Source organism: Bombina bombina, chromosome 2 (assembly GCF_027579735.1).
Source record: "Bombina bombina isolate aBomBom1 chromosome 2, aBomBom1.pri, whole genome shotgun sequence".
Classification (NCBI taxonomy): Eukaryota; Metazoa; Chordata; class Amphibia; order Anura; family Bombinatoridae; genus Bombina; species Bombina bombina.
In genome coordinates, this window is record NC_069500.1 from 269,871,713 (window position 1) to 269,886,166 (window position 14,454).

The following is a 14,454-nucleotide window of genomic DNA, read 5'->3' on the forward strand; positions in this document are numbered from 1 at the left end:
ATATGTCTTAAAGGAAAACAAAATACTTCACTAAATTACAGTCCCTTTTAGCCTACAAGATAAAATAATCTTTAACCATTAAGGGCACTGGGTTTACTATGCTCAAATGCTACATTTCTGCAATAAATTTTGCACACTTCATTCCCACTGTCTGTAGATTTCTGCCATCAAACGTATGTGACTTATGAAATAATAATAAATAATAGTAGACTAGCACTTACTGGAGCTTTCACTAAAATGCATTATTCATTTTAACACCCCATTGTGCCTCATGTCGTTCTTCCATTCCTGTACTACGGAACAGTTATGGTCTACTGTACATTATGTATAATGCATGTGGTTAACACTCCTGCTTCAGAAACAAATAAATGAATATTGCAAGAACCAAGAATAGAAAGGTTTACAAAAAAGGCCAAAGAGTGAATATTGCTAACCAGAATGATTAAACCACCAAACATTAAAAAATGATAAATGAGAGACTGGTTAAAAAAATATTACCTTTTTTATTCAAGTCATCTTACTGTTTTTATACTTCATTATATTTCTGCTAACAAAATACATATTATCATCTATATATTTGTAGTCTACAGCAATAGGTTAGTATTATAATATTGTAACTATAATCATTTGGCATGCCATAAACAAATAGAAATGTTATTTTTCTCAAAAACTATTACTATATGGATTATCTTTTTAAATAAATACCAGAAAACAACGTATATTTAGAATGCAAACAGAATAAAATAAATAGCCCCCTATTTCTATACACATAAATATGTACACAAATATGTGTAAATAAATATGTATTCAAATGTACATCGGCTTCCTGATTAGCTTGATTAACTGCATTCAGGGATAAATACATACATTTCCAAACAAGTTCTATCATTTCTGTATAGGGAGTTATTCTGTATAAGAAAAAAAAAAGCTTCTCAAACTGTAGAATACATCACATAAAACACGTGAACAGGATGAGTAGCACAATAATGCAAAATATTTAGCACAAAAATAATAAAAAATAGGATCTTTCTTTTCTTCTGAAAATAATGTTTACAGTTTAACCTGTATAAAGCAATAATTATCACTAAGGTGCTCATAGTGATGAACGGATTCTGCTGGCTCTGTAGTTTGCTGCGCAACAGAAAATGTTTATGTCGCCAATGCCTTCCTGAGGTCGCTGTAAAAGTTTACAAGGGAACCTGCCATAGCAAAATCTACAGTCTTTAGGGGAAGCAGCCCTCTTAAGTCAGTCTGTATGTAGCCTGTAAGCAGGCTGTGGTTAGGATTGTCCTTGTGTGGTACACAAAACCAGCCACAGGGGTGATTAAAGCCACGCACGTAGTTCGGCCGCATATTCTCATATTCAAGGCTAACTCCTGTAAAGAGAAAAATTATTTGATCAGAAAGGGGATGGGGCACAACATTATCATCTGATAAGATTATTTTACCAAATATGAAACTGGTCTTCAATGTATAAATGTATGTGTGAGTATTTGTACGGACAAATCTTCCAATACAGTGAATGGACTCCAGACAGCAACACTGATGACACTTAAAGGGACAGTCTACACCAGAATGTTTATTGTTTAAAAAGATAGATAATCCCTTTATTACCCATTCCCTGGTTTTTGATAACCAACAGAGTTATATTAATATTTGTTTTACCTCTGTGATTACCTTGTATCTAAGCCTCTGCAGACTGCCCCCTTATCTCAGTGCTTTTGACAGACATGCAGTTTAGTCAATCAGTGCAGACTCCTAAATAACTCACGGGAGTGAGCATAATGTTATCTATAGAACACACATGAACTAGTACTGTCTAACTGTGAAATACTTTCAAAATGCTCTGAGCTAAGAGGCTGTTTTCAACGGTTTAGAAATCAGTTTGAGCCTACCTAGGTTTAGCTTTTCAAAAATACCACCAAGGGAACAAAGCAAATTTAATGATAAAAGTCAATTGGAAAGTTGTTTAAAATTCCATGCCCTATCTGAATCATGAAAGTTTAATTTTGACTAGACTGTCCCTTTAAGAGGATGTCAGGAAATCTACCTCATTTTATACTTACTGTACATATACTTATTTTGTTTGTGGAATGTAAAAAAAATCATGTTCCTTTAACCTTTAAATAGAACAGTAAAATGACAGTTTAAATGTCAGCATCTATAAGCATAACTTATAACAACAAAACCAGTAATTAAATATTTAATATGAGCCATACATGCATCTAGGATTCTATAAAGGATCTAATGCATAGAACTGACACCAAAAGGAGGAGATGGGGATAAGTACAGTAAAGGAATTAACAAATGTCTGGGATATGAAAAGGTTACCCAAAGATTCATATTAAACCCACACTTTAATATTGACATGCAATTTGGGCAGATAAAATGGCCATCCATGTTCTATGCTGCCATCATAATCTATAAATAAAAAAGTAAAATTGGGGGGAGCTCCAAAACACAAAGAACAAGAAAAATTGATAATAGAAAAAAATTAGAAAATTGTTTAAAATTTCATGCGCTATCTGAAAATGTTTAGGTTTAATGTCCCTTTAAAGTTTCCTTCTGTGACATAAGCTTGAGCAATATCATTTTATAAGATGAGAAATTCTGGCCTGTTATACAATTGAACACTCTTGGTATACAGATGTGAAGCTGCGCAAAAGAAATTTAGGAAAATGTAAAACTTTAATAGCAACAAGTTTAGAAAAAGTGAATGACAACACACAAAACAACAAAAAAATCAATAGCCGCATACCACAAGTTAAAAGTCCATCTTCATATTGTGTAGTAGAGGAGAAATCAACAAACTCTCTGGGAGATACTATGTTGAAAAGCTGTCCAGCAGTTGTATAGCGCATTACGCAACAACCCTGATGCAAAGAAAACAGAAACAAAAATAACTGTAAGACATCAAATGTTTTTTCTATTATGCTTCATATTTTTAATTATAAATAACGGAAATGGTCTATATTTTCGTAGTAAAATGTAATTGAACAGGAAACAAGATAATGATGGTAAAGAATATATGTGCCACCTGAGAAATAGACATTGTGCTGTTAAACAGATGTTGCTTAAATACTAGGCTAGACCACATTCTGATTGTATACTTTACTGCTGGTAGCAGAAATAAAAAGTTTTATTATTACTACCAGTTAAGTTTACAACTTGAACATTATATATTCCATTATAATGAGTTATTTGGTGTTTGTGATGATCCTGCAGAGTATAAGAACATTTTTATATTTTTTAATTATTATTTAGATAGCTTATAATAATTGCATTGAGGGTTTTTATTGTTGTAGCTTGTAAACTAGTCTTTTTTTAAAAAAAACCTATGTGCAATTTACTTACAAACAATTGTGTATTGTTCTAACCATTTTATTAATAATACATTATTCTTAAGATATACTGCATTGTTTATGCATTGAGGATCCCTTTGCAACTAAAGAGCATAGTACCCCTACCATTGGCGTTTTTAGGTTTTGTGCTGCCCTTGGCACTCACAATTCAGGTGCACCCCCACTGTTTTAGGCCTTTTTGGCTATAATATTTTTTGCCAGGGAGTAATGTAAATTTTTTTATGGCATTTTCAAAATAAATGTTCACACATTCACACACATACACATGCGCACACACATATACACATGCGCACACACAAACACACACGCACACACATTGATACACACACATATCTATCTATTGCTAAAATATATATAAAAAACAAACAATACTTCCCAAAAATAATACTAAGAGTCGAAAGCCAACAGAACTAAAGGCAATAGCTAGCTGAATAAAAGAAAGGTTCGGAGCTACTTCTAAACTGTAAGCTCCATGTGCAGTCTCTTATTATACCTCTAGAATGTAAGCTCTTTGGGCAAAATCTCCCATCATATATTTGTATAATACTTTTAAAATAACTGTAAGCTTCTTACAAATATAGCCGCAAAAAAAGTGCTGCCCCCTCCCAATCTGCCGCCCCAGGCAAGTGCCTTGTTTGCCTAGGCCAAAATACGTCCCTGACCCCAACTATTCCCGACATTCACCTTCATGTGTACACCCATGGGGAAGGGGGGGAGAAGGAGAGGTTCAATTTAAAAATTATAAAGATGATTGGTCTAAAATATTTTACCAGATGGGTGCATTGTGCTCATCAATGGGTATTAAAGAAACAAACATGAAACTTTGTGTACCTCTCCCCACATAGAATACATAAGATTTACCAGAACTCAACAGCCATGTGCTGGAGAGGTTGTTGACAGGAGGGCACCCTAGCACACATCTGGTGGCAATGCCCTTGAATAGTATCATATTGGAGAAAAGTTTTTGGGGAAATGAAAAAAGTACAGTCTTTGTAGCATATCATTAGATCATCTAGTATGCCTGTTTAAAATGAAAATGGTCCATCATACTCCTGAGTATAATGCTAAGTTGTGCCAAACAATTTGTACCCAGAGTTTGAAAGATACCTTCCATGAGGATTAGACAAATTATGCTAATTTGACATATATTTAGAAAATACCATTATCTTTTATGTATCAATTAGATTTATAAAATTCATATTGGACGATTATATAGAGGAAAATTTATCTTTCTCATATATACCGCTTTTTCTTTTTGTACTGATTGATTTCATGTACCATATATGTATACATTGTAATTTTAGCCATATTGTAAAATCTTGTTGTTATAATGTTTTAATTTTCAATATATTTTTGGAAATTTAAACAAGAAAAAAAAGATAATAGTACCATTAAAAAGCATACTGCTGGGAATGTAATAACAGAATGACAGGTTGTGGAAGAAAATGGGAAGGTTATATGTCTGACCTGCTGTAAAAATGTGTTGTTTTTTTTTTTTTTTAAAAAAAGGTAAACGCTATTAAAAATCTACACATACCTGATCAAAGTCTTTGATTATGTCCATTGTTGTCATCAAGCTGTCCCACTTCAGCCTATACGGTCCTGGGCGAATGTAATCTACAACTGTATTAGTAACATTTTTAACTATTCCTTCAATTTTGTAGCTGAAAGAAAAAAAAAGGAGGATACCAATATAAAAAGAAGCAAACACAATTTTCCACTGGTTAATTTCCTCTAGATGATTTCAATCTTTACCAAATACCATAAAATGTGTATTTATTCTATTAAATACAGTCAGAGCAAGTGCAATTAAGAGGACTGCCAGTTGGTATAAAGCAGACTTGGATGGAGTAATTAGGAGCAGACAAGGGGGTCGATTTATCAACCCGTCAATGGGGCCGAATGTATCTATTTCGGCTTGAGTTTTCAGGCTTGCCGGAAAAAGGAGTTAAGAAGCAATGGTCTTAAGACTGCTGCTCCTTAACTCGTCCGCACCTCTGAGGTGGAGGAGAGCAATCATCCCGATCACATACGATCGGGATGATTGACACCCCCTGTTAGGGGCTGATTGGCCATAAATCTGCAGGTGGCCGCATTGCACAAGCATTTCACTAGAAATGCTTGTGCAATGATAAATGTCAACAGCGTATGCTGTTGGCATTTATCGTTGTGCGGCGGACATGATCCGCTACAGCGGATCATGTCTTCGCGCACTTTGATAATTTGGCCCCAAGGTGTACAACACTACAAAAAAGTAATATGAAAGGAGAGTATTTTTTATTGGATGAATAGAAAGTACCAAAGTAAAATAAGCATGACAGAGAATGCAGAAAATAATCATACAGAAAAGAAAACTGAGGGAAAAAGGATAAACTGAGAATGAATTAAAAAGATAGGGTTAATCTAAAAAGATGAAGAGCCATGAAAATAAAGGATAGAGAGACTGAAACAGGAAAAGGAAGACACAAAAATGAGAGAAAATACAAACACAATGGATAGAAGGATACAGCAGAGGTGGACAAATATATATGAAACTCAGAGATATCTAGAATTCTGAATAATCAGATTCATATACTTGTAGGAACCACTAAATGATTATGTATATATGGAATATATAAAATCACAAATATATACTGTATGCATATAGAATCAGACTTACAGTGAACCGCTAAATTCTTCTGAAGGTTTTCGCCAAACTGTAACATCATTCTTTAAAAAAAACAAAAAAGTGTCCGTTATGTATGAAACATAGAATTTTCAATAATAGCATAACAGACCATTTGTAAATATAAAAGTGGAAAATAATAAAATAGAATAGACATTCAGAGGCCTTTATTAAGAACAAGGTTTTTTTATTATTACTAAAATACCTTGCCATTAAAACTGAAAATGCTGAAGTCGATGTCACAAAATAACCTGACATCCAGGGCATATATACTTTACCTCCAGTAACTGACAATTTATGGACCAGGCGTACCTCGTTTTATTGCGCTTCAATTTATTGCAATTCGCAAATTGAAGGTTTGTGGCAACCCTGCGTCAAGCAAGTCTATCTGCGCCATTTTCCCAAAATATATACACACATGTAAACATATAAATACACATGTATACACATATATACTAATACATACATATATATATATATATATATATATATATACACATACACCACCAGCAAAAATATTACGACTTACTAAAGGCTCAGATGATGGTTAGAATTTTGTAGCAATAAAGTATATTTTAATCAAGGTATGTACATTTGGGGGTTTTTTTAGACAAAGTTATTGCATACTTAATCGACTATAGTATAGTGCAAATATAACTTTTATATGGACTGGGAAACCAAAACATTTGTGGAACTAGCTTTATTGCGATATTCGCTTTATTGTAGTGGGCTGGAACGGGGACCTGCAATATCTCTGAGGTACGCCTGTATACATTAAACAACTAACTAAGGCCCAGATTTTGCGTTAGAGACTATGCGGTGCTAACGAGCAGTTTTGTCTCACCGCTCACTTACATGTAGCGCTGGTATTACGAGTTTTCAGAAACCCGTTGTTAAAAGACAAGAAGTGAGCGTTGAGCAAAATTTTGCTCATTTCCGCACTCCAATACCAGCGCTGCTTAAGTCAGCGGTGAGCTGGTCGTACGTGCTCGTGCACGATTTCCTCATACGAATCAACGGGGAGAGCTGGCTGAGAAAAAGTCTAACACCTGCAAAAAAGCAGCGTAAAACTCAGTAACGCTGCCCCATTGATTCCTAGGCGGAAATACATTTTATGTTTACACCTAACACCCTAACATGAACCCCGAGTCTAAACACCCCTAATCTTACACTTATTAACCCCTAATCTGCCGCCCGACATCGCCGACACCTACATTATATGTATTAACCCCTAATCTGCTGCCCCCAACATCGCCGACACCTACATACTATTTATTAACCCCTAATCTGCTGCCCCCAATGTCGCCGCAACCTACCTACATTTATTAACCCCTAATCTGCCGCCCCCAACGTCGCCACCACAATATTAAAGTTATTAACCCCTAAACCTAAGTCTAACCCTAAACATAACACCCACTAACTTAAATATAATTTAAATAAATCTAAATAAATATTCTTATCATTAACTAAATAATTCCTATTTAAAACTAATAGTTACATTGCATCTAGCTTAGGGTTTATTTTTATTTTACAGGCAAATTTGTATTTATTTTAACTAAGTAGAATAGTTATTAAATGGTTATTAACTATTTAATAACTACCTAGCTATATTTAAACTAATTACACCTAATCTAATAGCCCTATTAAAATAAAAAAAATAAAAAACCCTAGCCTAAACTAAACTACCAATAGCCCTTAAAAGGGCTATTTTCTGTCCGTTTGGGACCAAGGCTATTTTTACATTTTTGCTGTGTTTGTGTTTAGCTGTAATTTCCCTCTTACTCATTTACTGTACCCACACATATTATATACAGTTTTTCTCGCCATTAAATTGACTTTCAAAATATACCATTATTTTCATCATATCTTATAATTTACTATAAAAAAAATTATAAAATATGAGGAAAAAAATGGAAAAAAACACTCTTTTTCTAACTTTGACCTCCAAAATCTGTTACACATCTACAACCACCAAAAAAATCATATGCTAAATAGTTTCTAAATTTTGTCCTGAGTTTAGAAATACCCAATGTTTACATGTTCTTTGCTTTTTTTGCAAGTTATAGGGCAATAAATACAAGTAGCCCTTTGCTATTTCCAAACCACTTTTTTTCAAAATTAGCGCTAGTTACATTGGAACACTAATATCTTTCTGGAATCCCTGAATATCCATTGACATGTACATATTTTTGTTTAGAAGACATCCCAAAGTATTGATCTAGGCCCATTTTGGTATATTTCATGCCACCATTTCACCGCCAAATGCGATCAAATAAAAAAAATTGTTCACTTTTTCACAAATATTTCACAAACTTTAGGTTTCTCACTGAAATGATTTACAAACAACTTATGCAATTATAGCATAATTGGTTGTAAATGTTTCTCTGGGAGCCCCCTTTGTTCATAAATAGCAGACATATATGGCTTTGGCTTTGCATTTTGGTAATTAGAAGGCTGCTAAATGCCACTGCGCACTACACGTGTATTATGCCCAGCAGTGAAGGGGTTAATTAGGGAGCATGTAGGGAGCTTCTAGGGTTAATTTTAGCTTTAGTGTAGTAGAAAACCCCAAGTATTGATCTAGGCCCATTTTGGTATATTTCTTGCCACCATTTCACCGCCAAATGCAATCAAATTAAAAAAACGCTAAAATTTTCACAATTTTAGGTTTCTCAATGAAATTATTTACAAACAGCTTGTGCAATTATGGCACAAATGGTTGTAAATGCTTCTATGGGATCCCCTTTGTTCAGAAATAGCAGACATATATGACTTTGGCGTTGCTTTTTGGTAATTAGAAGGCCGCTAAATGCTGCTGCGCATCACACGTGTATTATGGCTAGCAGTGAAGGGGTTAATTAGGTAGTTTGTAGGGAGCTTGCAGGGTTAATTTTAGCTTTAGTGTAGAGATCAGCCTCCCACCTGACACATCCCATCCCCTGATCCCTCCCAAACAGCTCCCTTCCCTCCCCCACCCCACAATTGTCCCCGCCATCTTAAGTACTGGCAAAAAGTACTTAAAATGCCATCTTGGTTGACGTCATTTAAAGGAACCTTCATTCGTCGGAAGAAGAGGATGCACCGTGTCGGCTGGCTTTAAGATGGTCCCACTCTGCTCCAGATGGATGAAGATAGAAGATGCCGCCTGGATGAAGCCTTCTGCCCATTTGGAGGTCCTCTTCTGCCCGGATCGGATGAAGACTTCTGCCCCTCTGGAGGACCACTTGTGCCCAGCTGGGTGAAGACGGCTCAAGGTAGGGTGATCTTCAAGGAGTAGTGTTAGGGTTTATTAAGGGGGGATTGGGTGGGTTTTAGAGTAGGGTTGGGTGTGTGGGTGGTGGGTTTTAATGTTGGGGGGGTATTGTATTTTTTTACAGGTAAAAGAGCTGATTACATTGGAGCAATGCCCCGCAAAAAGCCCTTTTAACGGCTATTTGTAATTTAGTATATGGTAGGGAATTTTATTATTTTGGGGAGCTTTTTTATTTTGTTAGGGGGATTAGAGTAGGTGTAATTAGTTTAAAATTCTTGTAATTATTTTTTTATTTTCTGTAATTTAGTGGGGGGGGGTTTGTGCTTCAGTTTATTTAATTTAATTGTATTTAATTGTAGGTAATTTAGTAAATTAATTTAATGATAGTGTAGTGTTGGGTGTAATTGTAACTTAGGTTAGGATTTATTTTACAGGTAAATTTGTACTTATTTTAACTAGGTAGTTATTAAATAGTTAATAACTATTTAGTAACTATTCTACCTAGTTAAAACAAATACAAACTTGCCTGTAAAATAAATATAAACCCTAAGCTGGCTACAATGTAACTATTAGTTATATTGTAGCTAGCTTAGGGTTTATTTTATAGGTAAGTATTTAGTTTTAAATAGGAATAATTTAGTTAATTGTAGTAATTTAATTTTGTTTTATTTAAATTATATTTAAGTTAGGGGGTGTTAGGGTTAGGTTAGACTTAGGTTTAGGGGTTAATAACTTTATTATAGTAGTGGCGATGATGGGGGCGGCAGATTAGGGGTTAATAATTGTAGGTAGATTGCGGCGACGTTGGGGACGATAGATTAGGGGTTAATAAATATAATGTAGGTGTCGGTGATGTTGGGGGCATCAGATTAGGGGTTCATACGTATAATGTAGGTGGCGGCGTTGTTTGGAGCGGCAGATTAGGGGTTAATAATATAATGCAGGTGTCAGCGATGTCGGGGGCGGCAGATTATGGGTTAATAAGTGTAAGATTAGGGGTGTTTAGACTCGGGGTTCATGTTAGGGTATTAGGTGTAGACAAAATGTATTTTTGTCTTAAGGGAGCGATGAAAAAAAAAATTCCTGCTAGCAACGCACCCCTGTTACCGCAAAACTCGTAATCTAGGCGTATGTGTTTTATTTGTGCACTACCTGATGGCAGTTCTTATTATGCATCCCACTGTTATGTTATGGGATATGTTGGGTGCACTTATATGTATTTTCAACGGTGCATGACTGCTTTATAGCAGCTCATATTCTTTCCCACTGTCATGATATGAGTATAATTCTACAGTGAGGTATTTTCTTGACACAGGATATAGTTTTGCTCCGGCTCTGCCGTCTATAGAGCTTTGCTGCCATCTGGTGGTAGCTTTATAATATTACACCATATCCTTTTCTGTGTATCTGGATGTAGTTCTCTAGTTAATTTTGTTAGTTAACCAGTATGTTGATCCTTTTCTGAGAAGGGTTCATTTTTAGGGCATGGTGATGATTTTTCACATAAGTATTTTGTGATTCATTATATGCTCTATACATTTATATTGTACTTTAAACCTTTTCCTTATTAGTTTTTTCTAGGAAGGTTTTATTATTATTCTCCAGGTGTTTGTTTACAAATCCCAGCAGAATTTGTACCTAGATTTTTTCCTATATATTTCTTTATATATGGGACAGATTTTCAGAATTCTTATACGCTTTTAGCCTTATGATTAGTGCCCCGAGTTGGTCTGCTAATCTCCTGATGACGGATATCAAACTAAAGATCTTGAGTCTGATTCCAGTTGAGACTACTAGCTATTTCTATAAGAAAAGAAAAACAAGCGCAACCCAACTAGGTGCAGAACATTTAATGAGCATAAGTGCGCAAACAGATAAAAAAAACACTTACAAGATGTAAAAGCAAGGTATGCATGTACACACATATCCTCCCCAGTCTTTAAACTGAGTTGTAAAGTTCCTTTACAATCCTCTGCAATTCTCCTTAACCATAGCCGTATGAAAACCAAATGTAAACGAAGGTGCCCTGAAGGTATTTGTATAATAAGTCCGGTGGAATATTGTGAAGTTCTCTAAAAGTTCTCCACGCGTTTCGTCAGTACACAATCTGAATTACTCAAGAGACAAATGTAAAATGAAGAATGCCCTTAGCGGCTTATAAAGAGGGCTGGTTTGTGATTGCTCTTATTGAGTGGCCAATCCTGCAGCTGTTCACGCCCCCTCTAACACAATTAAGGGTTGGTTGTGAACAAACTCAGGTGTTCTAATTAGATTTTAGCCAGAGTAAAAAAGTTCACATTGAACATGCATGGAACAGATTTAAAATGAGACATTGTTAAAAACATATTTAAAACAATAAACATTGTATGCATGACCATTTTCCTTAAAATAGAAATATTAGGATTCTAAAATTCTGCATATTCAAATTATTGCAGGTATATTCAGGGGTGTGAAAATTTCCACAAAAACTACTTGTCCAAGGGTCTAAAGCGGGAGCCCAATCTACTTGTCCCTCATAACAATCTACTTGTCCTGATTTGCAAAATAATAACCAAAACTGTATTTAAAAAGCTTTTTAGGGGGGCGTGTCCGGACGGCGGCCATGCTAGATCATTTTCTTTGAAGCTTCTAAAAAGCTCTTGCTTTTTTGCTCTTTATTTTGTTCCCTAATGATCTTGGGAAGCAATACACTGGATCATTTGTAAGGGGAAGTTATCCTGATCAGATTGATATCCTTGTTGGGATTTTATTGTGCATATAGCCCAGGTCCGGACTATCATAATCTCAGGCAGCGGCCTAGTGCCGAGAATTGAAGCCCTCCAACTCTCCCTTGTGGAAGTGGGATAACAAGACGCTTATTAAGCTACTTGCTACTACAGAATATCTACACCCCAACATTCAGCATGGGGGAGAAGTGTGAACTCATGCAGCTCTTGCTGTCACGATTGGAAGCTAAAGTGGACAACTATATGGAGGATCTTTCTGCAATCATAAGAGGCATAAGGCGGGAGAAACCTATGAAGAAGGCGCAGCCGCTACAGCCTATGGGATCTTGCTCCGAGATTGCCTGTCGGGTCACCTCGACCATTTACAAAGATCTGGATGCCCCTGAAGTATTGCGCTATACTGTCAGCCAACCCTTGAGATATAGCAGTGTCCAGAACCCCTATGTTACGCTCTTACAAACTCCGGTTATGGAGTATTTCCACTCACCTATCTATAGCCTGCTCTTCAGGAGAAATACAGTAACGCATGCCTCAGCTTTGTCCAGAGACCGGGGAGGTGCGGCCGACTTCCGCGGTCCAGGGAAGAAACATTTTGAAGCTCTATTTGCTTCTGAGACTGTGCTGCGTGTCTCCGTTGCTATATACTGGTTGCGGGTAAATATGCTCAGTTGTAGTGACTCCACACATAGAGGATGCTTATCGGAGTCATTCCTCAGGATGGGCATAGGGTGAGCTATGGTTGGTTACCTGATGTATATCTGTGGAAAGTTTGCTACACTTCTATACCGGGAACAGTGACTTTGAAAGTAGTTTCAATGCACCAATATTTAGACTTGTATGTTTCATTACCCAGTCAGTTTTGCTCCATGCCGTCTTCCCGCTCTGTATGTACTCTTATGCCAGATGTAAACACTAATCCCCAATAGCCACGGGCAAATAAGTACAGTCCATCTTAAAGTCCACAACAGCTTCAATCACTAAAGTGTCGATGCCCCCATTTGTCTAATGTCATAGAAGTTTTCATGTTTGTTTTAATGGTGATGTATGTATGGTTCTGCTGAGCTCGTTCTGAGCCTTCATTTACACACCTAATTATGTTTTTATTCTGTAAGTTCATCGCATATACTATAATGTTTAACAATTAGTAGCCTATATCATGTGTCATAGGAATGTTCTTTTCTGTCTGCTATATATATTTTATTATTGTTTCATCATACTTGCATGCCACATTTAAGCCACAGGTCAATCCCATGTTACCCACAATCACTTATTATAGCTAATGCAGACAGAGATCTGGTCCTTTTACATATGGCTCATAACCTTCTTCTCTCAGCCGGCAAGAGTGGAGGGGTCTTGTTGTATAATCCTAGGCATTAAATGGTATGTAAATTTAGATGAGGAGCCTTATTTAAACATAATAGCATTTTAGCTTAGTTACAGTGGGTACATGGGCCTTAGTTGGGAGATATCTACCTTTTATAGCAGACGTATCATTATATTTGTTATGCTCTAATCTATATGCTCCTATCTCACTTTTTGTATTTGGTAATGTTCACTTGAATGTTATCCCTATTCCACAACTGTATTTATACAGTTTTTAGCGGTATTAATCCGCTCCTGATATTAGTTGTGTTTCATATCTATTCCATAAGAGCTAAGGTCTCAATTAATATGCTATATAGTACCTTCCAGGGAAAACAGTTTTTTTTTTTTTTCAACTAGAGCAATATTCTGCATATCCCAGATTAAAGTTTCTTACTAATAGGCTGCAGATTTCGATAAAGAGGTACTATAGCAATATATTACAAAAAATATAAAACTATGAGGTATCAATGTAACTTACATCATTTATATATATGATGCAGTTTAGCTATGTAGTTCCCTATGTTACTATAAGAATGATTGTCGTGATTTACCTATGATATCAGATGTGTTTGTCTAGAAGTAACATATGTCTCAGCTTATGTTTGCCTCTCATTTTACTAATATGAGGTACCTATGTAACCTATATCATATATATGTTTGAGGCAGTTTAGCTTGGTAGTTTGCTATGTTTACCATATGAATGTTTGTCATGATTTAATTATGATATCAGATGTGCTTGTCTAGAAGTAAAAAAAAAAAAAAAAAAAAGCTTTTTATTTAACTGAATAAGACATTGTTCTCATTTTTACATTAAAAATATTAAATAAAAGCAATAAATTACCTAAACATATGCATACCCTGGACATTCTTGCTTTAGTATGTCAGAATGAAACGCCAAGGGTGCCGGGCGCTGTGAGGAGCAGTAGTCTTAAAAAGGGCCAGTAATTAAAGTGGAGTACACCAAGCAAGTTCTAAGCTACTAGCCAGGCCAAAACATTACTTGCCACTTCAGATCCCACCCATCACCCGTCCACACCATGTCCTATACCCACACCTGTATCTTATAAGACTTCAATAGAATAT

General features: G+C 35.7%; 1 protein-coding gene across 1 annotated transcript in view; it reads right to left on the bottom strand.

The window, feature by feature from the left end:
* Positions 1 to 483: 483 nt before the first annotated feature.
* Positions 484 to 14,454, bottom strand: part of STARD4 (StAR related lipid transfer domain containing 4) — a 29,058-nt gene continuing 15,087 nt past the window's right edge. Inside the window, exons 3-6 of the mRNA XM_053700478.1 lie at positions 6,022 to 6,071; positions 4,900 to 5,026; positions 2,759 to 2,873; positions 484 to 1,376 (exon numbers count right to left, since the gene is read on the bottom strand). Coding sequence (XP_053556453.1) covers positions 1,150 to 1,376; positions 2,759 to 2,873; positions 4,900 to 5,026; positions 6,022 to 6,071 — 519 coding nt within the window. The 3' untranslated portion in view covers positions 484 to 1,149. The remainder of the gene's footprint in view (positions 1,377 to 2,758; positions 2,874 to 4,899; positions 5,027 to 6,021; positions 6,072 to 14,454) is intronic.